We start from the raw sequence: 12,097 nt of genomic DNA, 5'->3' as shown, positions 1-12,097 counted from the left end.
TAAATAAAAATACATGTTATTAATTATGTGTATTACGAACTGTGTTTTTAAAAAAAAAAAAAAAAATGAATATTAACTATTTATCATATATTATGAAAAAATGTTTTATGGAATAATTTTATTTTTTTATAATTTATACTAAAATGCGAGAAATTTTTATTTTTACATAATTGTTACCAAGGAGTCTATAGAATTATGTTATTATAAAAACATTCACTAGCTATACGTGGTCGTATTTCACGTAAAGAAATTATTATATAAATTTAAAAATTAATAATAAAAAGAAATGCTCTATGCATGAAAAGAATTAGACTTTCAATTATATAATTTAAATGGCTTATCTATTAAACATAAATTATTATCATTATTTTTAAAGAATGACACCTGCATCTGAACCAAAGAAAGCTAGTCTACCCACCCCGGAGCTAGATCCAGTACACATTCCCTTTTTTTGCTAAACAATATTTAGTACAGAATATGTTTGAATGTGTTATTGATCTTCGAGATCAACATAATATTATAAAATGAATATATTTATTTAGATGATAATACTTTTTTTTTTTTTTTTTTTTTTTTTTTGGAGCTTTTAGCCTAGAATTGATTTTGAGCACTTACCGTCGTACAAATTTTACGAAAGTTTGAAAGAAGAAGTAAATGAAGATATAATTAGTGAATATTACAGTGAATTTGAGGATTCTATTGAAAAGTATAATTGGGTTAATGATTTATTGAAGAAGCTAATTAGAAATTTATCACTCGTACACAGTGAAGAAGATAAAACTGGAGAATTTGATAAGAAACATTGTTTTGACTTAAATTATTGGTTATATGAACAAGTGTTTAGTAAACTCAAAGAGAATGGAAAACTTGGTGATGTAAAAAGCTTAATTTCTAAGTTTCAAGATGTATGGAAAAAAGCTGTTGATAAAGATTTTAAGGAAAAAAAATTTGCATGTTATCCGGATGAAAAGTTATATAGTAACATGAGTTATTTGCAAGAGCTTAAGGATTTATTTGATTTTTTTGAAGACTTTAAATCGTTGAGAAAAGAAATCCTTGATGACACGTTTAGCGCCTGCACTAAATATTGTGAATATCTTAGACAAAGAATTCCAGTGTATTACACTTGGAGAGATTCATGTTTAGTAAAGGATTATGCTTGTAAAAGATATATAGATGATTATATGAAGTATCGTCCATCAAGTTTGACATTTTATTTAAGTTTTAAGGTTTTACTTTCATATCATAAACATCCCTGTTTAAGTGATGTATACAGAATATTTGTAAAGGCAAAAGCAAAACCTAAACGGAATGATAGTCTGTATAAAGATCTCATGTATAAGAGTGAATCTGAAAATTCTGATGGAAATTCCTTTTCAGCTAAAGCAGAAGATGCGTTACCTGGTAGTCCTTTATATATTAAGAGTAATAGTGACAGCTTGGTATTATATTATACATGGAAAAGAATACGTTTTACGTATGAAAAAATTTTTCCATACGTACTTTTGTTTTTAGGGACACTTTTGATTGCTTATATTGTATATAAGGTAAACACAAAAGTTTCATTTCAAAATAAGAATGTATTACACTTTTGATTATAAAAAAAATATTATTTTTAATATCATTATATACATAACATATACATATATATATATGTATGTATTTATATATATTACATATTTGACCTTTTTTTATTTTATTTTTTTCTAATTCATTTGTTAGTTTACTCCACTTGGTCGATCTATGTTACGCACACGAGCAAAGGTTAGGAAAAGAATTAAACCGTATATTGATTATGATGACATTATGTTGTTATCTGATAGTGATGAATCTTTAATCTCAAGTTCAACTGATGAATCATATACTGTAATGTACTCTTCTCAATAAATCAAACACTAAAAATAGCAAAAAATAGTGCTGAATGTGAGTATACTAAATATGGAAACAATATATATGCTATTGCGACAGCACTTATAAAACGTGTAACAAAACGTTTAAATTAATGATGTATATATTATATAGTTATGTATATATGTGGACAGATAGATATAATAATGCAAACGTTGTTGATATATTGCTCAACAAATTTGTAAAATGTTCTCTACTTAGTTCAAAACACACCATTGTTAAAAATTTGAAGTATTTACCCATCTAAATGAGATGAACAAAAAGTTAATGGTGAAATATAATTGAAAAGTTGCAATATATATGAGGTTGAATACAGAAGAATATACAAAACCCTCCAATATATGTACGTTATTATATGAGCCAAATCTTATAAACATTTTTGTTAATGGAGAACATGAGTACCACTTAAGTTTTTTCTTAAAAAATGTAATTTTTTATCATCTGTAAAAATAGAGACAGTTATTAAAGCGTTATTTATCAGGAATGTGCCATATAAGAAATTGTAATTATAAGATGAATTACACCTGGATAAATTTATTCAATATTTTCTATAAATTTCATGTGGTTTCAGAACAATTATTAAATGTTAAAAGTAATGTCATTAAGAAATGTGCGATATATGAAACAAAACACATAGAGTGTAGAAAATTTTATACTTATAGGAAAGGAGAATACAAAGAATATGTAAAAAAATTAATATATATACAAGTTTGTTATATGAACAAAAAATAAAATACCTATATTTTTATTGTAAAAATTTACATAATAATCAAACTTTGTGTACTTGTTTATCTCTTAATATTTTTAAACGTTTATAAAAGTGTTGCATGCATTTTTTATTTATTCATTTTGTGAATTAAAATATACACACTTTATTTTCATTTTTTTATTTTTGAGAATTAAATAAAGGATATTAACTTTTAATTATATTGATTTATACATTTGTCTAATGATACGTTTTCATAAAAATACTATTTCTTAAAAATGTATTGTTTATTTATCTTTTTTTATAATTATATTATCACATTTTGTAAATAATATTTATGAAATATTAAGCAACCTAAATAATTTTCCGCATTAACATTTTGCTAATAACAAAATAAATCATATTTTTACATAAACGAGTGTTAAGCTGGTTAAGAAAGACATTTTAAAAAGGGCTATTACAATCACGTAAATGTTTATTTGTATCTATAAGTTAACATTAATTAGGGATTATATATGTCTTCATAAAAATGGAACACTCATGATTGTCGTTATTTTATGTAAATAAATTGTTTACTTTTTAAATTATAAGAGTAAAATTTTGACTTAATTTGTTCGAAATTAAAAAATTTGAGCACTATCCTTTTTGAACACACAATAATGCTATTTTTAACATTTTTGCACGTACGGTTTGTAAAAATGGAAAAATATTCATTAATATATTTCCTATTTTGGGGACACAGTAGAATGAGAATAGCTAATGAGTGTTGTGCATATAAAATTTAAACATTTTGTGAAAATTTATTATAAAAAATAATTTTATTTGCACTATGCAAAAAGTAACATAGTTAAAACATGTCTATAAATATGTTAGAAAAGACGTTGGAATAGATTGGACTGTTCTTTTATCACATTATGCATTATATTTATATTGTTGTGAAGTTGATAAAAAAGTAAAAGAGCAAAAAAATTAGCACAGAAGTTTGCACTTTTCTGTGCGTGTTATTTCGGTTAGGGTATATTTTAGAAATAAGTTTAACATGTTTTAATTAATTCTGGAATAAACAGAATTAGTAATGTGTTATAGACATTCTAAGAACACATACTGAATGGATAGGACTGAAGTTGGGTAACTATGTTACTAAGGAGATACAAAATATTATAACATTTAATTTCTTAAGCGAAATTAATTATCTCAAATCAGAAAATTGTTAAACTTAAAATTTAAGAAGTTTATGGAACAAATTTGTGGGTTTAAAATATTCTACTAAAATTTTTTGGTGGTAACTACATCCTAATTGAATAAAAATTGGAGATATTATCAAAACAGGAATTAAATGTAAAAATGTAGCTTCTTTTGTATAGTCATGAAAACTTAGCGATAAATTGCATACGAGAATATAATTTTTTAGAACACAAACCATAGTTTAATGCTCGCAAAAATGATGTAACACATACTGTGCAATCTGTTACTGAATTATGTAAAAGTAGAAAAAAAGAAATAACATGTATTATATATACATACACGTATATATATATAGTATAATTTATGAGAAAAACTCTTCATAACTTTGGTTAAAAAGAAGCCTATTATTCGAATAATAAATCATGGGCACAAGCTTTATTAGTATGTGTTCATATTTTATACTAATTCTTCACATTTTCAACAAATGAAATCATTATGCATTATTTAGGCAAAATAAGGATATACCAATATGTAATGGTATGAACACAATTAAACAAGAGTTTGTGTAGTGTATTTATAAATTGTGCATATATTTTTATAAATTTTTATAGCTAACTCATCAGTTATTAGTAATATGGCCAGTTAAATTCGGGGTTAGACTAACATAAGTCCTATTACAATTATTACTAGAAACAAGCAGTTTTAATATGTCTTCGCAAAATGGTAAAATTAAAAATATTCATTATACACATGAATGCACTTATATGGAATATTATAATTCTATATAATTTAAACCATTAAAATATAGCTTAATTTTATTTATAAAACATAAAATAAAAATTATTTTTATTTTTGATAAAAACAAAGCGTAGTTTGTGTTAAGGCATATATTAAATCGTTACACATGAACCCATAAAATATTTGTCTGTAGAAAAATACTGTTTCATATAAAAAATTATAAATATTTATTTTTTGCAAGAATTTGAACTAATGTTTAAAATTATTTGATTTTTTAGTTAATCCTATTTATTCTGCAGCTTTAGCTATTATAGGAACTAAACCTTTTTAGGACGCTTTACAAAAAGAATAGAATATAATTAAATGAATGAAACAATAAATACTATAAATTATTTAATTTATAAAATTGTATTTAATTCTTTAATGAAAAAAGTTATTATTTTCAAAATATTTGGATTTATATAGGTACTCTATTTGACAGTCTCCTACAATTGCAGATACAAAATAATGCCATTATTTTATTATTTTATTTTATTTTTCCGGCTTGGTTAACTAAAAATGAATATTATTTTTCTATAATTTAGAAAATAACAATTACATAAAAAAAAATATTTTCCTTACGAATTTATGGAAGAAATAAATAAGCTAAATACATAGGATATAAATGAATATCAAAAGGTATGATAGACATAACTATTTGAGGATGAGAAAAGTGGTTAAAAAATATTTGCTTATTTTGTACCAGAACAACATAATTGGGTAATTTAGCGGAAAACAAAATGATTTGATATGTATATTATTGATGTGTTGTTCTTTGAGAAAAAGAAAAACGCATGTTTTTTTTATTCTACTTATTCATTAATAGATGTTCTCTGAAATGATATGAAAATCTTATAAGTGATTATTCTTCTGCGTTCCTCCATATCTGTTTATTTTGAAATAATGATATAACACTGCGTAGAGTCACATATATTATGTGAAAGAAATATGAATATCATTTAAAAATTATATTTATTCCTTTACCTTAACTATTTATTATAAATGATTTATTTCAATTATTTTATATATCATACTTTATGTGTAGAATATACTTTCTTGGGACACTGTGTTTATGTTTTCCCTTATATAATTAACATATAATTAACACATTTTATAATTAACATAGTTTTGGATGTAAATTTCAGCAAAGCCTAACTACAAATACATATATAATAAATTGCTTTTCACTTAAATTACGCATAAATAGTATATTTTTTAATGATATATATTAGGTGTATTTTTTTCGTTATAATTGATATAATATTGTAGCTCATTTATGAAAGGGTTAGATTTATAGTGATATAACATATGTTTTACTTAAAAATATAAACCTATATTAGTATTACAGAATAAATATACACATGATGAAGTATATGTAAACAAGGATAATAAATATTGATTTAAGAATAAAAAAAAGTAATGAATATAAGAAGTTTTTATTTTTTTTAAGTTATATTTTCCTGAAGCCTATATTTCATATTTTCAATGATTAATTATAAGGGAATAATCTCAAAATTATAATGAATTTTTTTTAGTAATTCATCTATATAAGAACATTTTTCTATAATATTATTAGCATACAATATTTATTCCTTTATGTCAATATTTTACAGCTTTTTTATGTATTTTCCATAAAAATTTTTAATTATTTATTTTAATATCTATTGTGGTATGTTAATATTTTCAGCAGAATTATGTGTTATGAAAGCACATATAAAATGGAAATTATATTTTTACAAATGTAGAAGCTAATTTATTCAAAGACCAAAATATAGTTCTCTACTACTTTATGTTGAAGCGTAATATTTCAAGCAAAACTTCTCTATGCTTTTGAGATATTACATTTAGCCGTACAGTTAGGGGAAAACATTTTATGTATAACTTTTATATAGATTTAATCAAGCATATTGATTATTCTAAAATTGCTTTGTATTTCAATTTTTTTCCTTTTTATAAAAAATATGTTTACCGAGTGTTGCATTACAATTGCAGTATCCGAAATTCCAATGAAAAAAAAAAAATTTTGGAACAAATATTTAGTTCGCAATGTTAATTATGGACACTTGTAATAATGAGAAAAAGTGGAGTATACTTACATTTGTCCGAAATATATCTATCATTCCACAAAATTAGTTACTTGGTTCCGTAATCTTATTTTGAGAGGATGGGACCTTCGGACTCTAACAATTGGGTATATTTACGTTTTCACTCTTTCAATTGCATATTATTTTAATATTATTTATAATATTAAGAGGTCTAAAGATATGTGCATTAAAAACCTCATATTTTTATGTAACGCTATTTATATTCGGTACTACATTATCAGGAAGCAATGCTACCGAACTTTCCATCGTATGAAAAATATAAAGAATTAAATAATGGAAGCAATTTAACTGATGAAAAGGGGGACTGCACAAAAATTCCAACTTCCAAGGATGGGATTAAAGGATTTTGTAAAAAGGTATTAAAAAACTTAAGAGCTATATCTGATTTGAAAGGTGATGAGAATCGTAAATCCAGTTGTTATTATTTTCAGCATTGGTTCTTTGAAGAATTAGGGAAAAATTTTACTATTACGAATGCTATGGATACCGATGTTGTTATTGCTAGTTTTTTTGATTTAATAACAGAAATTAGTTTAAATGATTTGAAGGAGGATGCATGCAAATGTTATCCATCAGGAAATGTAAGTGTTTGGAAAAAAGAAAAAGATTTGCATGATTATTTTGAAAATTTTGATCGGATTAATTGCGAAAAGTCTAGTATTGATGAATGCCAAAAATATATAGAGCTTGTTACCTATATTTCTCCAATATATATTGAAAAAGAATATAACTGTTGTTATGATGGAGACATTGAGTATGATTACTGTAAAGCTTACATTAGATGTGAAGAAAAGTACAATCCCTCTGAATTATTAACTAAATTAAAAGCACAGCTTCAGGTTTTAGAAAAACAGGATATACCAGTAGTTCCAGTTGAGATAACTGTAACGCAACAGTCAGCTGGGTCTTCTCATTCGATTGGTGGTACTCATGTTGATATGTCAGAATCAGCAAGACATTCTTCTGAAGGTACTAAAGAATATCAAAGTATGACTTTTAAAATCGGAGAAGAAGCAGTAAACACCTTACATAACACTGAACCTACACCAAGTGAAGTGAATACTAATTCTTTTAATTTTATTTTAACAATATATAATATGATGAACTCAAATAGTTTCTATCGCTTTATAATAGTTTCTACAGTACTGGTGACATCTCTCTTTTTATTTTTTTATTATAGGGTAAACACAAAAAAGGAATTAAAGTCTAAATATTTTATTCAATTAATTTTAGTTAAAAATTGTATTCATTACATGTTTCGTGTTTTCCTTTTTTAATTAGTCAACATTCTTTGGATCAAAGTTACGTGAAACAAAATCCATGAAAAAAAAGTTTGCAAATAATTACTATAATGACATAAATGATGATTTATCAGATTATGATTCGGAACATATATTATTAGATTCTGGAAGAAGGTTACATTATTTTATTCCTCATACCATTTGATATTTTTATTGATAATTAAGCGCATAAAGTGAAAGAAATGTATAACATTTGTTTGGATAGTATAAAATGCTAATGCTTCATAAGGATTCACTACTGACAAAAATGAAGAGATCATGAATTGGTGAAATACAATGGATGCAGTTTTTAAAATTAAATAATATATAATGAAAAAGTAGATATTGTTTATAATAGTTAATAAACACAGTTAAAAGAGGGTTTAAAAATAATTAAATAGAAACATAAAAAAAACGTAGTAAACGGCATAATGTGTACACAATTTACAGGCAATCAAATGTGTTAAATAACATATCAATAATTAACAAGCATATAACGACCTATGTTGTATATATAATAACAAATGATGTTATTATTATGACAACAATGTTGAAATTTTAAATATATATTGGTTAAATAGGACTAAATCCAGCGTATTTTGAGGATGGTAGAAATAGATAAATCTTTGTGTAATGGTAGAATAGAAGACTTTACAAGGAATTGTAATACGAAGCAAAAAAGAATAATATTGAAAAATGTGAAAGAATGATATGAAACATCCTTTGAATCGTAAGAAAATTATTTATGGAAAGTTCCTTTAAAATAACATTACACTTGGTAAAATGGATTGAGGAAGATCTCTAGAGTACATTAAATAACTGTAAAAGAGAAGGGATATATTTTTTTTAGTATGCATTTTATATAATGATTCCGTTATATATAACATGCAAAATAAAAATATACTGTCTTATTTTTTTGTGATTTCTGTATAATTCCATATATGATACTTTTTTAAATTTGTGATTAAATTATGTTTATAAAATAAGTTCAATATATTTTTTTTCAATATAATTTTTTAATTGCAAATCATTTTAAATTTTTCTTTCTCATTAATAATAGTAGCCTATATGTTTGTGGTAATTGTGAAAAATAGTCTAAATTTGGGAATGCATTTTTGAGTTAGTTTAAATATAATTCAACTTTATAATATGTAATATAATACGAAATATGTTGTAATAATTAATAATCATTAGTAACGTAGCAACTGATGAGGTATACTACACTTTTATTAATTTGTATGCTTAACGTGCAAAGATTTGTTAGGTTTTTATCTAATATGCACATGCAAAGTTACACTAAAAAATGAATAAAAAAATGAAATTTTAATAATTAACTATATAAATAAATTCATATGTTTGAATCATGCTCATTTAGAGTATAGTATATAAGTTTTATACTTGATGAAGTATAATAAACACTTATTTATTTAAACTCACATATTAATGATATATAATTGATTAAGGGAACCACTAGAAGTATTAACACATAAAATGATTATGTATTACACATATTATATATATTTTTTCATAATACATTTTTAGACATTCAGCATAAAGTAAATTGATTTAAAATATTAGAATAATATGTTGATTCTTATGATGCAATTTGTGTACTTTTATTTTTTTTATTATCAAATATAGGGATTTGTGAAAATTATTCTTTACGCCTTATTTATTTTATGATATCCTAAATATAAAATTTCGATAATAGGTGAGATGATACAAATCAGTTCTATGAAAGCAGCACTTCATACAATTACATAAGCAGTTAGCTTTTTGGCAGAAAATATTTTTCGTAAATATGTTTTATAATTTAACATGTACTTTATAAACTACTCACATAATTATATTTGGCATGTCAAATTGGATTATTATTATGACAGAAATATTAAAAATGTTTTACCAGCCTGTTTAATCACATTGACATAACTCCTAATAGTTTTTTAACATTATATTTAATTAAGGTATATTATTCTTTCTCCATATATGTACTCTTTACTAGCACTTCTGATATGCCTATTACTTCCTATTAAGCTAGATTTCCCCAATTCTAGTGAGTTTAAAGAGTTTAAATATACACATAAAATCTGTAGTTACACACAGTATTGTTATGGAAAACATACAAAATATACCGAATGTGGTTCATTATTACTGTTATAACAATATTATCAATTTAAACATCTCACAGGTATCTATGTTCTTAGTGCCTGCTAAATCACATGGAGTTGTAATACAGCTACGATAATACAATAATTTTTAATTTTTATATGATGTGGAAAAGAATAGACTAAAAATATTGTACGAAAATTATATGTAATATAGTTATATAAATTTTTTTATACAATAAAATTAGGCAAATAGTACAATAATAAGAAAGCAAAGAGAAATAGTAAACAACAAAGGACAACGTTATTAGCCTATGAAATTTTTATATAAGTAGCATACTATATATTATAGGCACAGATATGATAAAAGAATTCATTTAATACACATAAATAATGCACCCATAGAAGTAAACGTTTTTAATCATATCATATTAAAAAGAAATGACAAAATATATGCAAGAAATTTTTACTTAGTCATGGTACCTTGAGAATATAAATAAACCTATTAACGTGTAACAATTTTAAATCAAGTAAATATATTAAAATATATATGTTTACATTGGGTGAAGTGGTTTTCGGATATACACAATATTTTACTAAAAATAAAAACTACCATAAAAATGTCCTCTATTATGTACGTATTAACTATAGGTATTAAGGAAAAGGTATATAAATTAGAATACAAATTTTTATTATAAATAAAATATATGTAAGAATATATTATATTTTTTCAGATATTTGCTGGATAATTATGTGGCATGGTAGATAAAAAATATAATAACCACATATTAATATACAAAAAATAAATGTTAATATTACAAAAAAATATATATAATTTTTAAATGCTACTTTTTTTTTATAAAAAAACTGAACAGCATATAGTACATAACATAACACTATATGAACACGTATCCTTTAATCATTTGATAATTTTATGTTTAATTGCAGAAATGATTCTCACAACACTTGACACGGTACGCACGTCGCTCTATTATTAATGCTTACTATTTCGGATAAAGCGTTAAATATATAATCCACATCATTATCTGTATATTTGAATATATTTATATGTATATTTTTTTATTTTATCACGTTTAAAGTGATGAAATGTAAGTAGTAAAAATCAAATTGAGTATAATACAATTCGCATTTTAAGAATATTTTTTATTTTATCATTAAGAATACAATAAATAATTTATGCCTATACTTGTATATTTTTATGTATTTTGTTGAGTTTTTAGATGTAGAAGGTTGATGAAGTTTCGAGATTGTCACCTTAGAAAGGGTGCAGAATTGAAATAGGGAGAGAAAAAAAGTTCATTTTAGACATGTTTTACGACTAGTTATATACAATAATTACAACAACATTATAATGTGGAAGGACAAATATAAAAATAAATTTTAAGCATGCATAAATCTGGAACAACATATATATAGTTATATACTTAGTATTAAATATTTTAGAAATTTAAATTATATAAGAGCATATATAGTTTAAAAAAGGTAAAAGAATTTTTACTTCATATTTTGGGAGTGCAATATTGAGACATTAAGCCATGGAACAATAAAGAGAAATACAATATAGCATGGCACAAAAAAGTAAAATAATTATGATAATAAATATATATATACTAAAATAATGTGCTATTTAAGTCGAAGTAATTAATATAGTATCACCATCGAAAATCTTCTGGAACGCTATAATTCTTCTCCTGTCGTTAATCGGATTAATTATATAAGATACAATCTTATGAAAATGTATAAAATGCTTAGTAATAATATCAAATCTAATTTTAACTATAATTTTACAATTTCTCCACAAGAAATAAGATATTGAAAAAAATCGATTGTTGTAGTTTGAATTATACAACTCATGCTATAATATTTAAGGGAAATCATAAATTTAGAACAAGCATAACTACAGAAAATGAACATAATTTAAAAGTTGTTAAGTAGGTACGGAAGAAGCACAAATTCAATTAATAACCCTGTCAATAAGTCAAGAATAAAAAAATGATTGATTATTCTTGA

The 12,097-nt window shown here is 23.7% G+C and overlaps 2 protein-coding genes across 2 annotated transcripts; both read left to right on the top strand.

Annotated features, from left to right (window-relative positions):
- Window positions 1-377: 377 nt before the first annotated feature.
- PGO_020050 (variable surface protein) lies at window positions 378-1,887 on the top strand (the record flags this gene model as incomplete). Its single annotated transcript, XM_028685824.1, has 3 exons — window positions 378-434; window positions 591-1,559; window positions 1,723-1,887. The coding sequence occupies 3 exons, from the start codon at window positions 378-380 to the stop codon at window positions 1,885-1,887; spliced, it is 1,191 nt and encodes a 396-aa protein (XP_028541625.1).
- A 4,853-nt stretch (window positions 1,888-6,740) lies between these two features.
- PGO_020040 (variable surface protein) lies at window positions 6,741-8,127 on the top strand (the record flags this gene model as incomplete). The annotated part of the gene is made up of 3 exons (XM_028685823.1): window positions 6,741-6,767; window positions 6,903-7,829; window positions 7,984-8,127. The coding sequence occupies 3 exons, from the start codon at window positions 6,741-6,743 to the stop codon at window positions 8,125-8,127; spliced, it is 1,098 nt and encodes a 365-aa protein (XP_028541624.1).
- Between the last annotated feature and the right edge of the window lie 3,970 nt (window positions 8,128-12,097).

This window comes from Plasmodium gonderi (genome assembly GCF_002157705.1).
Source record: "Plasmodium gonderi DNA, contig: Chr02, whole genome shotgun sequence".
NCBI lineage: Eukaryota > Apicomplexa > Aconoidasida > Haemosporida > Plasmodiidae > Plasmodium > Plasmodium gonderi.
Note: the sequence above shows the minus strand (reverse complement) of the source record. Positions and strands in the feature narration are given on the sequence as shown.